Source organism: Chrysemys picta, chromosome 3 (genome assembly GCF_011386835.1).
Source record: "Chrysemys picta bellii isolate R12L10 chromosome 3, ASM1138683v2, whole genome shotgun sequence".
Classification (NCBI taxonomy): domain Eukaryota; kingdom Metazoa; phylum Chordata; order Testudines; family Emydidae; genus Chrysemys; species Chrysemys picta.
In genome coordinates, this window is record NC_088793.1 from 199,630,143 (window position 1) to 199,647,671 (window position 17,529).

Here is a 17,529-nt window from a genome sequence, read left to right on the forward strand (position 1 = left end):
CTCTTGAGTGGGTCTAGCTTTCCTTTCCAAGAGATCCCAAAAGCACATTTTTGGGCAGTTGCTTGTCTGCTTCAAGTGACCTCTTGCATGGAGTGCTACATTTCGCTCTCATCTGCTCAACATACCTGCAAGGCGGCTCAGAGACATAGAGACTCGATTTAGGCTGTGGTGCTGTCAGACGGTGGCTGATGTCTGCTTCAACAGAACTAGACAGTGTGAGCTCTTTGCTTTCCCAGTGTCAGACTGAGATTAGGATGTGGACAAGGTTGTTCTGCACCAGCTGTCGTGTCCAAGTGTGGCTGCGCACCTGTTATGTAGTATTAGGTGCATATTATCCCACACCAGCACTGACTTCTTATTTTCAAGGTGCCGGCTTTATCTTTAGAACCTTTAGTTCCAGGCTAGATATGAGATTGTCTTGCCACAAGCCTTTTGGTGCACCACAGCCGTTTAGGTTAGCTGGGGCATTCAAGCTAGAATCTGTAGATTGAGTTGTGGGCGTCTTGTGGGACGGGGAGCTTTCAGTGGGGTACCCTCAAGTCTGTAAATCACTTCCTCAGCTAATCCTAGAGAGCTTGGCTTTTTTGAGCTTTGGGGCACAGTGCAAGGTCTGTCCCTCTTCTCCGGATTTTGCCTGCAGGGAGGGCAAGTGGGGTTGGTTTTGGTTTTAGACTTGCCTGTTTCTGTCAATGGCCTGGTTCTCCAGTGCCCTGCGCCTCGTGTAAGTTCTTTGCAGTGCTGCAAAGTGGACGGAAAAGGCTCCTATTATTCGGATTTTGCAGGGGTGTCAATGAGTGCACACACAACGTGCAAGGCAGTGGAAAATCAGGCCCGGTGTTATTTTCACTATGTGCATGAATGCCAGGATAGCTAACTGGGATCACTTATGAAAGGGCCAGAATCTTCCACCCTTCCTCTGAGCAGCACCTTACTTCATGACTAGCCTCATTCATATCGGTGAAGCTGTTGAAGTAGTAAGGTGCTAGTCAATGTATGAGAGGCAGAATCTAGCCCTTAATATAAATAAATAAATAAGGGCTTGATTCTCCTTAAAGTGGGTGTATTTTATATATGTAATGTACACCTCTTGAAGGCCCCTTTATACTTCCAGGGGGGTATAAAGAGGCACAAGAACATAAGAACGGCCATACTGGGTCAGACCAAAAGTCCATCTAGCCCAGTGTCCTGTCTTCCAACAGCAGCCAATGCCAGGTGCCCCAGAGGGACTGAACAGAGCAGGTAATCATCAAGTGATCCATCCCCTGTCGCCCATTCCCAGCTTCTGGTAAACACAGTCCAGGGACACCATCTCTGCCCATCCTGATCTCACTGTGAAGAACTAGGCCCTAAATATATTATTTTATTATTAAAAAACCATACAAATAAGTTATCCAGTAGTTTCAGGATTTGAATTAATATTTTTCTTGGCTCATAACATATAATATATAGTACAGGCAGTTCAGGGAGATGTTCTCTAGGTGTTCCTCTTTAAATCAGGTAAAATAAGAAGAGAAAAGTACATTTTGGTTCAATAACTACTGAAATTGCACTAAAAATGGGCGTCTTTCCAGTGACTTCGATGGGAACAGGACCAGGACGTTAGTGAAATACCCCATGTTTCATAAAACGTGCAAACAAGCAAATGGCTGGGAGGAGGGATGCATTTTTTAGTCGCATTGTAACATACGAACTACAGTACAACTAGCCATTATTCCACCAAAGATACTGCCAACACAAACTAAATCCACCTTTGTATCATTCTACACGCTCTTCACGTACATCTACATTCAGCCTTATAAACGACCAGTGCTTATAGACAACCTTAGGTCATTTCACAATAAAAAGGCAAATCAAATTTTATACAGGTGTATATTTTAATTCATTTTAAAAATGTTTTACATTAGCTGATAGAGTTCGTATTTTCTGTTACATTGGGTAACACCTGAAATGATCTGCATAGTAACGGTAAAATTTTTGTTTTGTTGTGAAATTGTCAGGTGCAGGTAGCAATGTAACGTTTCAAAGACAATCACAATACGTGCAGGACGCCCAGCCAGAAGCATTGATTGACTTGCAGTAGCGTGGTGCTCTATATTTTGTGCATCAGCAGGTTCGTAAGTGTAACTCAGAAGCAAAACCAAACTTTCCTCGCTCAACCTTAAATGCCTGGTCAGTTCCTCAGCTGGTTGAAATCAGCTGACTTTGACTTCCCTGGCGCTACACCAATTTACACCAGCTGAAGGTCTGGCCTGGATTTTTCAGAATAAAATGTCTACTTTGTGGCCACTCCTAGATTCCTTTCATTGACTTCCAGGGGAATTTCTACTGTGTTAGGAATGCAGGACATGGCTCTTAATAATGAATACACTAAATTAATGCTTAGAGCAAAACTCTGAGTAGTAAATCTTCACTCCAATACCCAGCTCTTCATACATGTATGGCAAGGGAGTGCTGCATATGTGGGGAGAGTAAAATGTTGGGGTTTGAATATGAGAAGAGAATTTTGCCCTCAGCGTGAAGCTTTGACTGTGAAGAGTGTTTTCATCTCCATTTGGCCATTATACTGTAGATATACCATGCGTGTGTGTCCTCACCTACAGAAAAAAAGTGCTTTTGCTTTGTCTACCTGATAAGTACTCAGTGTGGATGCATCCTGCCATCTATCCCATGTGTTTGTACTGAGATCTGTCTCGAGGAAGTTGTACCTGGTTGGCTGTCAGTTTGTGGTGGATGTGGTAAATGCAGACGGTTATCACAATCATCAACCCCAATATCAGACCCAAAATCAGAGGCAGGGTTTCTTCTAACTGTTCCCTCTCGTCCACTGGACACTTATGTTCTGCAATTAGAGAGAAAGAGATGATGAAATATTTTAAATATTCACTTGTTCTGTAGTGCAAAATGAACTTCGCCAGTGAAATAAAGCTAACTGAATAATGCCTACAGTGAACTCATCTGTCCAGAATAAAATCATGTTCAGTAGCAATGAAACAAAGGAAAGATCATTAGTTATTGGTGGCTCAACTGTTCTAAAGAAAACTAAAATAGCATTGACCACTGTAGGCCCTGGTTCAGGCCAGCACTTAACCACATGCTTAACTTTCAACAAGTCATGTCAATTTATTATTGTTATTATTATTATTATTACCATAGCACCTTGGTCTGTCTTAATAGTCTTTTTTTATTCTTGAAGTGCCTTCCTTTGCTGAAAAGTGACTGTAAAAATGGCCTCACAGGGGCTCGTTGTCTCTTGACTCCAAATCACCTTTGTTCGGTTTGCAAATTTAAAAAAAAGGGTTGATTTGTTTCTTCCAACTGCCAGCCCTGTGAGTTCACGTCAGGGTCTGATAGTGAAGCGGAGTTATGGCCTATTCATCCCTCCCCTTCTATAATCTGGCCCAGTGCAAGGGTATTAGCACTGCAGTTCCAGCTGAAGGGTGGGGCACGCTTTGATTTCCAGATTAACAGCCCTGGGTTTGAAGTCCTTTATCTACATAGTAGGGAAAGCGTGACTTATCAATGTGCCTGCATCTTGTCCTGCAGGGACTATCCTGAAGGTGAAAGCGGGTAGTTCAGTCTTTGATCCAGCTCCTCAGTGGATGTAAACGTCAACAGAGCGAAGCTGAAGACCCGACCCAGAGTGCTCCCACCGATTTCAGTGAGATGGAATGTGAGAGTAAAGACACCCTGGATAAGAACTCTGCAGGCTCAGGGTGAAGATGTGCACTAATGCAAATGCATCAATGCCCTACAGGCAACAGCCACAATTACTAGATAAATTGCATATGCACAGTTTGCAAGCTCTTCATTTGTACAATGCTAGTTCAATGGGGCAGGGACCTCTAGGTACAACTCCAATATAGAACAATTACATACAAAACATGTTATTTAGACAGCACAGTCAAGCACTCAAAAGTTAGGAAATGCCAGAATCTTGTTGATCTATACAATCTTAATATGATGCCCTTGTGCGTATGCATTATGATGCAGTCTTTAGTTAGATGATCACATTTTTCCGCAGCCTTATTCACTGAACAAGCTGGACAGCACTCAGGAGGCTGAGAGGGTGCTGCTAAAATTTTGCTGACAGTGCAAATGACAGAAGAAAAAATTGCAATTTTCAAAAGTCTCTCTCAGATTTTCAGGGAGGAAATAAAAGGCACTTCTCTGGCCCCAGGGCTTTCTCCCTGACAAATTTCAAATGCCTGCTGCAAACAATGGAGGTGAAGGAGCTTCTCAAATAAAGGTTGTGTGAATCTTAAATCTAAATACCAGTTCCCCCTATTATTAAAGATGGTCAGGCCTGGCACCCTGGTTACCTGACTCTGGAACACAGTCCTCTACCACTAAAACTAAAGGAGAACTCCTCTGAGTGATGTGAATCCCTTATCCTCTATGTATGCCAGCCACAAGAGGGCATAATCACCCACCCATACACAAAGCCAGGCAGTAACTTCAGGGACATTGCTCAAATGGAATTCTGACAACTTATACCAGCTGACAATCTGCCACTTATTGCTGACACACTCCTGGTTCTATTACAATTCCTTTGAGCTACTGAGGTTCATAAAGCAACTATTCAAAACTCCGGGTACAAAAAGCAGCTGGCCATGGAGAAAGCGGCTAATCTATCTGGGGAAAGAATTCGATTATTAAGCTTTTTAAAAACAAAAACAAAGAAGACAAGAAAAAACATTGATGTGAAAAGTATTTTAGCCGTCTCCTTTTCAATTCAGTCCCTGCACTGTTTTTGCCAGAACAGTGATTAATCACCAGTACTCTGTTATAGACACGGCCACAATTGCTGCAGTGCAGTTAAAAAAAGAGGGAGGAAGTGGCTACTGGTTATTATTCAGGATTCAAAAATTGATGCCAGGGTTTGGTTAAAAACACCCCTTCCATCTAATGACAGTCAGAATCCCATTGGAATGTTGTTTCCAACCCACAGGCATATGGGCACACAGGCATTTGTGGTATTGAACCTGCAAAGGCTAGTGTGGAGAGCAGAGTTGAGTGTGGAGGAGAGCTAAAGTAAGGGACACAGAAGCCAGAATTACATAGATCCAATGGCCCTAATGACCTATGCGAGCAGCGCAGAGGAGCTACAACCACTCTGTGCCCTTGTCTCACATTCAAAGAATTTAGGCCCAAATCCTCAAAGATTTTAGGTGCCTAAATGCCATGGGAATCAGCTACTGTGTGCATCGCTAACAGTTTACAAGGCCTGCTGGCTTCAACAGCAAAGCTCGTAAGTTCCCTGCATCAGACCTGTTCAGCTCACCGGACCTCCACTGCCAAAATCTTAATGCCCCTTGTCCCCATACTGAGCAGATCACTGGTTGCTGGACATATACACCACACTGATCTTTAACATCACATCTTACAACGTAATCAAATTTTCCACCTCACCTGCTCAATGCCACCATGTCAAACATCTTAACTCCCTTATTTTAAATTCATTTTTTCCAAACTACGCCAACCATGTCCTCTGCCATGAGAACTGTTTACAAGCCAAGTTGCCCATCTCAGACGTCAACTATTATTTTAAGCAGAAAAAAGTCACAAGACCATTGTAACAGGAAATATGTATTTCTTGCAATGTTTGCATAAGTGTAATGGGTGAAAGGAAATTGATTGCTTTAAAAAAAAAACTTTTTGTTTAAAAACTCCATAATTTAGCCCAAAGGCAGTAATCGATCAGTTTTTTTTCATATTTGATAAAAAGCAGAATTAATGATAAGGGAATGCTAAAAACTATATGATTCTTGTCTCTTTAAACCCAGCCAATCAGCTGATTCAAAGTCTGTAATGTTCTTAATAGTCACAGACTATTGACTGAGGGAGCTGCCTGGCCAATGGGGTTGCTTTGTAAATTCCTAAGGGACCTATGGATGAAAAGTGCTTTATAAGAGCAAATAATATTGTTATTTATTAATTCATTTTAATTCACTCTAACTCAACCCAAAGCAAATCTATTTAGAGCCCCAGGCCAAAACCCAAGGAAGTCAATAGAAAGATCTCATTGACTTCAGTGCGCCTTGGATCATGCCCAGTGAGCTTTGCAAAACATCACACTATATTTACTATATTTGCTTTTGCTTTAATCTGAGCTTCTCTATTCTTACTTTAAAAATCATATTGTAATTAGCCCAGTTCAGTCTCAGATGGTCAGTTGTGGAATTCCCTGTAGACTGTCCTGGAGAGGCATCACCTTCAACCTCTCAGAAGAGACAGTGGTGGAAGAGTGTCTGGTTAGTTCAGTCAAAAAGGACTGGGGAGTCATCTCCCCGGTTGTGTTTTGTGCATGGGGAAGTCTATAGATCACAGAGTGAGAACTAAGCTCCAGGGAGCTACGTGACAGGTGTTAGGGGGTGTGGGCGTTCCGTAAGGCCACACAGACTGGACACACACTGGGAGCAAGTGCTCAAGATGGCCCCCGGACCCAAGAGTGAGGATGGGTGGAAAAGGTCAAAGTCTGCTCTCTGGATAAGTGCTGTGGAGTTCTTTGGTGTGTAGGTGGAAACGGGCTGGTTAGGGGGAAGAGAAAAACTGATGCAAATTACTTCCCAAATCCTTTGTGTGGCCCGAGAGGGATCTTGCCCTTCTGTGACTACCAACCACTGGGTCAATGGAGAGAGAATGGAGTGGAATGGAGTAGGGAGGGAGTTCCAGAGGGTGGGTTTGTAGGGTCATTAGCAAGGCTGTCTCCCTATCCTGCACAGGTGAGATTTTCAGCTTGATGAACATGTTCCTCTCCTTGATTGACCCTTCTATTCACCATTTCAGAGTGGGACACCCAGGTCTTGGTTGATCAGTGGACGCAGAGTCACAGAATCATAGAAATGGAGAGCTGGAAGGGACCACGAGAGGTCATCTAGTTGAGCCCCTTGCTCTGAGGCAGGACAAAGTAAACCTAGACCCAGCGGCGGCTCCAGGCACCAGCGCTCCAAGCGTGTGCCTGGGGCGGCAAGCTGCGGGGGGTGCCCTGCCGGTCCCTGCGAGGGCGGCAGTCAGACAGCCTTCGGTGGCTTGCCTGCAGGAGGTCTGCAGGTTCCACGGATTCGGCAGCAATTCAGCGGCGGGTACGCCGAAGCTGTGGGACCGATGGACCTCCCGCAGGCAAGCCGCCGAATCCACAGGACCCTGCTTGGGGCAGCAAAAAAGCTAGAGCCGCCCCTGCCTAGACCATCCTTGACAGATGTTTGTCTAACCCAGGGGTCGGCAACCTTCAGCACGCAGCCCATCAGGGTAATCCGCTGGCAGGCCAGGAGACAATTTGTTTACATTGACCGTCCACAGGCACGGCCCCCAGTGGCCACAGTTCACCATTCCTGGCCAATGGGAGCTGTGGGAAATGGCAGGCTGCAGGGATGTGCTGGCCGCTGCTTGCTGCAGCTCCCATTGGCTGGGAATGGCGAACCATGGCCACTGGGAGCTGCAGGGGACTGTTCCTGTGGATGGTCCACGTAAACGAAATGTCTCATAATCCCTGGTCTAACCTGTTCTTAAAAACCTCCAATGACAGGGATTCGACAGCCTCCCTTGGGACCCTATTCGAGAGTCAGGATGTGACCGCATGTAACGGAAGACAGGTGAATTTTAAGCAAACACGTGTTTGCCGGGGGAATTAAAATGCTACGGACCCTGATTGCTCACAGATAGATAATCATAATACTTTGCATTTATGTAGCACCGTTCGTCCAAGGAGAGCAAAGCACTTTACGAGCACTGAGACTCACACCACTTCTCTGTGGTAGGTAAGTGCTGTGACTCTCCTCTTCCAGGTGGATGAAACAAGGCATGATGCAGAGGTAAAGGGACTTGCTCAAAGTGAGCGGAGCAAGAACCCAACCCTCCTAACTCCCCAGCCCCTGTCCTCAGCCTTGGACCACAAGCGTGACAGTGGGACAGTCAAAAAATTTCAGCTGGAACATTCTCCCATCAGAAAAGAGGATTTCGTTGAAATCAAAGAAAAATCTGTTTTCAAAACAGGCCATTTTTGTCACCAAAAAAAGTTTCAAACAAAAAGCGTTCAACCAGCACTAGCGTTGGGTGTAGGAAAGAAATAAAAGCAATGAATGTATTTGTAAGGGTTGGGGGAAAGGACTTAAAGACAAATATGTACTAAACGTGTAATAGACATTCTATTGGGTTGGTTAACCATTAACAAAAGCTACAATTCTCTACAAAATTCTATGGGACGGTTCATAAGCCAATTTGTAAATGGTAAGGACAAGAGTTCTCACTATTTAATTCATACTGACATCTCTGTTTTAAAAGCGCACCAGTCCTCCTGCAGATAAAAGTCTCTTCAGATTTAGCAGATCTCTTTCTCAATTCTAATATATTTTAAAGTATTATGTAGCTTGTTCATAATTAATAGAAATTTTACCAAATGTGAAATTAATGAGTTGCAAAGGAGCAGGCTAATTACTGTAATTTAAGACTAGCGGGAGATCCCAAGCTGAACAAATAATAATGCATAATTTATATTTACATACATGCCCTGTACACAGACATCCCACATATGTAGTAATGGTATGCACATGATAAATGGCAGAATCATTTGTTAAATTGTGGAGCTATGTGATAACTTACATCTGTCTGGCATCTCTGACCACCTCATCTGTACGCTGCCCACTATTTACTTTCCCTTGGGACTAATTCAAACAGCCACCATTCAAAAAAAACAAAACAAACCTCACAAGTTTGCCATATAAATATTATCTCTTTTCCTCAAAAGATAGAATTCCCACATGCAATTACAGTGCCCTAGACCTAGCCTGGGTAGTGTTGAGTCCTGGACAAGTGACGCATTCACATGCCCATTATGGTTCAAAGAGAAGCGTTGTGCCATTAGAAAATCAGGAAAGGCCTTTTGTGAATGGTATAAAGTGCTGGTTGCTGGCTAGCTATGGTACGAGATAGCAGACTTTACAACTTGGATATTATGTACAGACAGAAAAGCTACGCTGGGTAATTTTAATAAGAATTTGCATATTTTAGTTATAAATTTCCCCCCAACCCACACCCCCAAGGTCTGTTCAGTTGTACCCACCATACTAGGAAGCCTAGATTTGCAGGTGGAGGATACAAAAAAATAGCATCTGAAAAGTGTCAAAAAATCTCTCTGAAATGTCTATAATATTTTTTCCTGTGGTTTATGAAGAATACATGGTGGCATGGCAAGGCATAGAGAATTTATTTGTGCCTATAGAGAAGACTTATATAATTCACTCCCATCTTCACTGTGAGTAATGCAGCCATCTCTAGCTCCGGCTGAGTCAGGGCCTGTAACAGCATATGTTTGCTATGTCATTTAGGGGAATAGTACTTGTGGTAATAAGCACTGTGCTTTGCAGTAAGTGTTTGTATTACTACACGGGGAGCTATTTCCCACAGGTAGAATGACACAATTCAATATTTTAAATGTTATGTTTGACAAGGAACGCCACCCTTTTCTAATCATCAGTTAATTAGTAACGGATCTGGCTACTCCATGTATTATTTACTTCACCTTGTTTAGGAATAATGATAGACTTCATTAATCCAGTAAAGCTGGAATTTGCAGGGGACTGATCCTAAAATACTAACTCAGGCAAAATGACCGTTGGTCCAAACTAAACCTTTATTTAACGTGGTATAAAACTGGAGTAGCTCTAATTCAGTCAGTCAGTGGCATGACTCCAGAGGAACACCAGATAACAGAGCAGAATTTGGGAGTTTTGCCTGAGTTATAAGACAACTGGATCAAGCCCCATAGAAATATCTTGGATGAAATCCTGGCTGCATTGACATCAATGGCAAAACTCCCATTGACTTCAATGGGGCCAGGATTTTACCCTGTAAGTATTAATCTAAGCATTTCAGGTACAAACATACTTGCAGCAATAAATAAATTAATAAATAAAAGCCACCGTACAATGTGCTAACAGCAGATTCTGAACAACAACAACAACAAAACTCAGAGAACAATACAGTTCTGACAGTATCTTCTGTTAAACCAGATTTTCTTTGATCATAAAGTTGACCAAATCGGGAAAAAAAAACATACAAAACACAGAAGCAGCTTCTGTCTATTCTATATTTTTAAAAATACTACATTAAAAGAATTAAGTACTGAAAAGTGAGGAAATGACAGAGTTACCCACCCGTCTGTAATTTTCTGCCTGTGAATTACAGGACACTGACTAATTACATGACCTCCGACTACTTTTCCTGCAGGTTCCCTGCCTCGTTCAGTGCACAAGATGGACGGTACTCCGTGGCAAAGACAACTGTTCAATATTTCTTTTTATCTTCATTGTTCAGTGGGAGGGTCCATGTTTCATTTGCTCCACACCCTCCAAACACTGCATTGAATAAGGATTTCTTTCTCTCTCTTTCTTTCTTTAGTGGCTTTAGTATAGCATTTATCACTACAGATTCTGTGAACCTCAGAAACATGAATGGATTTTATCCTCACCAGACCCCTATGAGCTTGGGAAGTGTTATTAGGGTGATTTTACAGAAGGGGGATTGAGACACAGGGAAAATGAGGGACTTGCCTGAGGTCACACAGGAAATCTGTAGCAGAACTGAGGATTGACCCCACGTCCCCAGAGACCCAGTCCGGTGCCTTGACCACAAAACCATTTTCCTCTTCCAGATCCCTGCTGTATTCACAATACACCATGCAACAAATGCAGTTCTCTGGACCACAGACCAATTCATCAATAGTCCCCAACCAGTGGGGGGCAACCTCGTCTTCTGAGAAAGCAATAAAATCTATGGAGCACTAAGACCCAGCAATAGCTTGGGCAGGGAAAGGTAGCAGCCTGTATCTCCCTGGCCTTCATCCCTCCTGCTGCAGTGACTGAGGCCTCTGCTCTTACCTCCTCTCCCCATAACCCAGTCTCAGTGCAGTTCCACCTCCCTCACCGACCCCACACACGGTCCATTTCAGACTATAGTGCTGAAAGAAGCCTTTGGATCTCTGCCTCCTGTGTCCACCTGAACTAATCATTAGAAAGGCCCAGAGTCGCCTGCCAACTTCCCTCTGCAATGTTATGCAGACCAATAGAATGCTGGCTGACTGGATGATGCATTACAGAATCAGTGCACGTGCCAAAAGCACCTTGATCAATTAGACAAATCACAACCAGTTGTCACTTGCCCCACAAAAGACAGACAGCCTAGGGACCTCGGGACAGATCGGTGAAGGAATTTAGGCTCCTCGTGATGCAGATAGGCACCTGCTGGGATTTTCAAAAGTGCTTCAGCGCCTAATTCCCAGGAGGAGTTTGGAGGCAAGGATCATGCTGAATGTCCCAATAAAAGCCTGATCCTGTATAGACAGCACACTCAAAACTCCCATTGAAGTCACTGGGAGTTTGGGGTGTGCAAGAGATGCAGGGCTAGGCCAGAGATTAGGCTCAAAATGATTTTGCCACACATTCTTACCTTCGCTGAAGACAAAGTCAGCACTGATGTCAAAGGGCTGAATGCGGACTTCTGACAGCAAGAGAGTTACGGTTCTCTGGTGATCACTGGTGATGAGGGAGATGGTCTGCTGAGCTTGGCATTCGTAGGATTTCCCAGCTGGGGTGAGTAAGGCAGAAAGGTGGTGCGAGCTGGCTGTGTGCTTCCCAGCTGTTGAGACCACATAAACAGCAGTGAAACAGTTAGACCCCAAAATCTGGCAGTTGCCAGTGTTGCTAAGAACGCTAACCCTGTGGAGATGTGCCTGGATTGCGGGGAGGTGGGCATGTGCTTTCATAAATCAATAGCTATTCTTGGGGCTGGATTGTGCCTTCTAAACAACACAGAACTCTACTAGGAAGTGGAGCAGAACCACTCCACCCAATGGGAGCTCCAGGCAGCGTTGTGGGAACTCTCCGGTGAGCAGAGTATGGCCACTGCACCAAGCGTTAGGAACGTATACTTCCCTCTATTCCCAGTGTAAAGTGGAGACATTGCTCCGCCTTTCTCAATCAGTGTAGTGATGCTAGCAGTGCTGGCCACATAGCGGGCTTGATCCAAAGCCCATTGAGGCAAATGAGAAGTTTTCTATAAATTTCCATGGGCTTTGGCTCAGGCCCCATATTCCCAGTATGCAGGCAACAGCAAGGACTGCGGTTACATGTAGCCTCTGTATTGGGGTGCCAAAAAACAAATAATAGCTTGAGACACTCAGTTCAGGACTCAACCTAGCTCTTACTGTGTTTCTTGGAAATAAAAAAAAATGATCATTAGCCAAGTGGAAATAAAGCAAATTTTTCTCATTATGTCAAACATATTTCTGCATACAAAGACTGTGCATGATCAGTTGTATGGAATGATGAATAACTTCTGCCTTTGTGATCATCTGCAGCCCTTGTGTTCATCATTAGGTTTCACATCCTAGAGCAATAGGGCTTCATATTTGCTCAGTGTGTGAGGGTTAATGTGTGTGTGGCTGTGTATTAGAGGCATGCAAAATATTCACTACAAGATGAAAAATACTCAGAATTCAAAGTTGTACATTATGTTATAGACTCAATTATGGGAGGTGCATTAAGGTATGCAAACTCTTTTGGTGTGAACTTTATTTTTCAGTTAAAATGCATTAGTTTTCAAACCCAAAAGACTATGTTCTTAGTAGAAATGGATAAATGTGCCTTTTTCCCCCCTAGTGAAGCTGGCATTCCCATTGACAAAATGGGAAGCGTGATGTTATTCCACATTTAATATACCGGCCATTTTATCAAAACCAAGAATTAACGGGGCTTGCGACCATTGTAAAAAATAAGGCCCCAATCCTGTATGAGAGTAACTGAGCCGCTAGTCTCTGCCAGATTAGAGCCTTACAGGACGAGAAGTTTTATGTGACTATCTGCAAAACAAAAATGGTGTATTTTATACAGCTTACATGAGTGTTTATAAACACACAAATTCCATATGCACTCCCTGCACTTACAGGAGAAATGTGTTGCAAGTCGGTTTTTTAAGACATCACTGAGCAATGTGCATGGAATTGTGGATGTCCCCATATTACAGAATTATTTTTAAATGTAACTGAACATGTAGAATGTATTTCCCCAGGGTTTTGTGCTTGGAAGAGAAATGAACTGCTGGTGGTTAAGAATGATAAACATGATGTCTAATTGAAGCCAAACAGTTTCTGAAATATTCAGAGGTAGTGGCAATTATTAGGACAGAAAAGGATAGCTCTGTCTTTCAATTTATCAAGAAAATGGTGAATCATAGAATATCAGGGTTGGAAGGGACCTCAGGAGGTCATCTAGTCCAACCCCCTGCTCAAAGCAGGACCAATCCCCAACTACATCATCCCAGCCAGGGCTTTGTCAAACCTGACCTTAGAAACCTCTAAGGAAGGAGATTCCACCACCTCCCTAGGTAACCCATTCCAGTGCTTCAAGTTCCCCCCAATACTATCCCACTGAGATGCCTATCGTTCATGTACCGTAAAGAAAAGGGGTGGAGGAGGGAAAGTATCAAAAGAAACAAACTCAGATGAGTGAAGGAGGAAAGATTGAGAAAGGAAACAAAAGGTGGGAAGAAAAGTAAGAGAGAGAGAGAGAGAGAGTGAGTGTGAGTGTGAGTGTGTGTACACAGCAGCACCAGTGCAATCCCCTCTGCCCCAACATCAGAAAAGAAAACAAGAGGTAAACGTCCATCCCTGATTACCATTTAAGTGATTCAGTCCAAAGGTGGTTTCCTTCAAATTAACCGCACATAGGACCTGAATCCTGTTCCTATTGAAGTCAATTTCAAAACACCCATTGATCTGCAGGAGAACAGGATCTGGTACAGCAACTGCCAGCCGCAGTGATCAGTGGTAGAGGAAGAAACTGAGGCTATAGCAGAATGTGGGAGGTGGGCTCTAGGGACTGAAAACACAGGCATTTTCCTGTCTCCTGAATGCAGTGTAGACCTGCCGCAGTCTGCAATAGCGGATGCAGAGCGGGGATGAAGACGGGGGGGAGTTTTCCAGCAGCTAGATACCGCCTTGGTTAGAAAACGCCCTGAATTCACCTCCCAAAGACAGAAACGTGTTTAAGCTTTGCCTAGCCTAGCAAGCAGATTGGGGGAAATACGGTTTTCTCGCCACGGCAAGGAGAATATCTGGTGACTGCGAGCAAATTGTACTAGATAGATAGATAGATAGATAGATAGATAGATAGATAGATAGATAGATAGATAGATAGATAGATAAAAGCGGGAGGAGGTCAGTGTAGCAGTTAGGGGGGAAATTAGTTTGTCTCCATGTTCCTTCTTTACCTATTCATGCTATAGGCGTGGGTGAATAGTTGCATTTCACAGGCATGGCCCATACGCTGGGAAGATTGGACTATTTGGCTGTGGTTTCAGTAGAGCAATATTTTATTTGTAATTAAATTGGATTTTAATCAACACTCCTCCTGATTTCATCAGACAACCCAGCCCCCTTCCGCTTTACTCCCGGGTACCCCGAACAGCTCAGTGTTCCGTTTGCCTTTTTTTATTTTCATCTACAACAACGGTCAAGGGAAAAGCTCTTTGGCTTGTGGGGGAAAAGGCCTTTTCCAGCCAGCACTTACGATTGACGGCATCTTTGAAGTAGGTTCGCTCCGAAGAATCATAGACAAATTGGATCTTGTTCAATTTCCAGACCGCCTCTTGCCTTTTGGTTGTGTTGTGGCCTTCCTGCCAATCCAAAATTTTAAAAAATGGCCATTTCGGTAAATGAACTTCCCTGGCATTAAAATGTACAGCTCGCGTCGTTTTGATAATGGTTGTGGGTCGGTTTTTACAACGATCGCATCTCATTTAACACACACCGAGTGCGGGATTTCCCCGCCTGTGGGTTTCCCTGTGACCAGTTCAAATGAAGCCGAATTTAAGATTTCGGGCTGGTTTTGCTGGCATCAGATGTCCTTGATTTTTAGTGAGAAGGGAAAACAAAAAGCAGGACCCGGAGGCACACAGCAATCACCCAGTCACTTACCTTTACAAAATACAGTTTGAGGGTGTAAACTTTGTCTAGCCACGATATTTGGAGTTCCGATTCGGTAGTGCCACATTTCCCCCTCACTTCTGCTCCTCGGGAAAGCGGAATCTCAGCTTCTTCTGTTATCAGCTAAATGCGCAAACAACACAACACACGTTCAACAACCGAAAAGAAAGGCCGGATGACCAACACCAGTCCCAACGGTTAATGATTAGGGACAATAGAAGGGGGTAGTTTACATGGGCTCCGATATAAAATAACATCAGAGAAAAGTATCGGGGTGGCCGTGGAGTCCGGTGGCACCTGAAAGACTGAGAGATTTATTTGGGCATAAGCTTTCCTGGGTAAAAAAAAAAAAAAAACCCTCACTTCTTCAGATGCAGATGTTATCAGAAAAAAAGGTGATCCTTCCCCCTCCAACCCAAGCAAAAAAATATGCCCTTAAGGGTAGGAGCGAAAAGGGGAACACACAGGAAAGCAGATACATTTCCCTATAGGGAACTGGGTTCTTTCCTGACGCTCTTTCAGGCATTGACAACTTTCTCTGTCCAAATGCAGCTGGATTCGCTATTCTGAATCATTTCTGCTGGCAAAGCGCATGGACACAGAGAGGGGTTTTCAATTAGCATCGAGATCCCTTAATGGCGCTAAAATACTGTTGGCTCGCCAGAGCCACGGTTTTTTTGCATTACCTTGCTAAGAGGCAGTGGGGTCATTAGCGGGATGGGCTGAGATCTTCATTTTGAACACGGGACATTATGTTATTAGCTTTCGGGCCCGAGGCTAAGCGAACATACTACGTCCCTTAAAAGATCAGCCCCGCCAGTTGAAAGCGGGACCCTACCAAGGGAACCTAAATCCCTCTTACATCGACATAATTGCTGGCCGACACATCATAAGGGACCATCACTTTGGCTGCAAATTCGGCCATCAGACACGTGGTGCCGTTGTCCCGCACCACAAAAATATCCTTTCCGGGGCTGGTGGAGAGCCCGGAGAGGTTCTCCACTTCTTGCTCGGCCCCGATTCGAGCCATGGCATCTGCGGGAACAAAACAGATCGGTAGAGACACCCGGGTCTTGCTGGCGGCGCCGTGCTCCGCTTGCAGCGTGGTGGGCAAAATAAATAAATAAAGTTACCCCTTTGCCCTGCTCTTCTGCAGCCAAGTCCCGTCCCCCCCCCCCCACTTAAGCCCTTTGCATGAAATGAATCGGCTTTATTGCAAGCCCTTCTCTGGGCAAGGCAGCCGCCTGTAACGCATCCCCATGGCTCAGCTCCCAGACAGCCGCCTGAGGATGCTCAGAGCTCCCCACGCGCCCGCAAGCCGGGCAGGTCCCCTCGCCGGTGGAGCCCTAGCCTCAGCCCGCCCGCCCGTCGGAGCGCTACTCACGGACTAGGCACAGCAGGCCCGGGACCCGCAGCAGCCCGGCTCTGAGCCTCACATCCATGCTTCTCTCCGCCGGGCGCTGGAGCCGGGAATTCCTGTCGGGGCCAAGAGCGAGCTCCCGGCTCTGGCGCTGCACGGTCAGGCTGCGAAATGCACCAAGCTAGCAGCGTGGCTGGGAGCTGGAGGAGGAGGAGGAGGAGGAAAGGGGGGGTGGAGGAATGCCAGGTGGGGGAGCTGTCCAAGGTATCCCCCGCTAGAGCGCAAAAGCAGGGACGAGTTCGGAGCTCGCGTCTGGACCTGCTCGTGCCCGCAGCTCTGCAAACGGGTCCAAACGCTTCGCCTGGCACGCGTAGGAGCACTGGGGGGAGAGGGGCGCCTCTCGGTGTTAAAAGAAAGCCTCGGGGCTCTGCCGCTACACTTCCGGGGGCTCCTGGAGCCAGTGAAGGATCCCGCTTCTGCCCTAGACAAGAAACTGCGACGGCCAGTCTTGGAGCCGGGCCGTTGCTCTATAAAACGGGGTGTCGAGGCACTGAGGTGCTATCCACGTGGCGCCCCTGTTGCCCTCGCTCGCTGTAATTGCGCTAACAGCAAGTCAAGGCCTCTGGGGGTGTTTGGGGTTTGTTGGTTGGTTGGTTTTTTGCATAGGCTTCGCCACTGATTGCCCCCCAAATAACCTAAGGGCAGACAGTACAACCGCCTCCCCCACACACACACACACACACACTACTTTTTAAATGGGCCACCTCTAAAATGGCTGCAGCGGACATGATGGGCGCTAGGATTTGGTTTGTGGTGGGGCTAAAGGAGGCATGAAACGGTCATCATCCCTCTGTGTAGGCAGCGTAACCAGCAGTCAGCCGGTTCCTGCTTGGGCACAGGAACAGGGCCGGGTCCTTCAATGGAGTGACTCCAGCTGGCGATCAGCAGTTGGCACCGGGTGTTTATGAATCATTGACCACAATCTCTGTGTCCTCAAAGACACCCACTGAGGGTTAAGACTTTCACCTGCTTTCTTGAAAATAATGTAAGTGCTCTCTTCCCGGAGTGCCTAGCTATGCCCTGCCTTTTGAAAGAGGGCGGGGGGGAAGTCCCAGGTAAAACAGATTCAAATGATCCCATATTGGAGGGAGAGAAGGGATCGTCAGCATCTTAGATGACTTTTTAAACACTA

General features: G+C 45.2%; 1 protein-coding gene across 1 annotated transcript; it reads right to left on the reverse strand.

The window, feature by feature from the left end:
- Positions 1 to 1,855: 1,855 nt before the first annotated feature.
- LAMP5 (lysosomal associated membrane protein family member 5) lies at positions 1,856 to 17,388 on the reverse strand. The gene is made up of 6 exons (XM_005287420.5): positions 16,362 to 17,388; positions 15,840 to 16,012; positions 14,969 to 15,100; positions 14,562 to 14,667; positions 11,443 to 11,631; positions 1,856 to 2,839 (listed from the first exon to the last, which is right to left on the reverse strand). Exons 1-6 carry the CDS (start codon positions 16,417 to 16,419, stop codon positions 2,661 to 2,663), a joined length of 837 nt encoding a protein of 278 aa, XP_005287477.1. The 5' UTR covers positions 16,420 to 17,388; the 3' UTR covers positions 1,856 to 2,660.
- Positions 17,389 to 17,529: the final 141 nt, after the last annotated feature.

Bases quoted from the DNA above. Each gene is read 5' to 3' on its own strand.
- LAMP5 (XM_005287420.5), bottom strand. From the start codon at position 16,419: ATGGATGTGAGGCTCAGAGCCGGGCTGCTGCGGGTCCCGGGCCTGCTG. The intron at 14,668-14,968 runs GTAAGTGACTGG...TTGGATTGGCAG, and splicing joins TCAAACTGTATTTTGTAAAG to GAAGGCCACAACACAACCAA. The intron at 11,632-14,561 runs GTAAGTGCTGGC...TGGTCTCAACAG, and splicing joins CTTCAAAGATGCCGTCAATC to CTGGGAAGCACACAGCCAGC.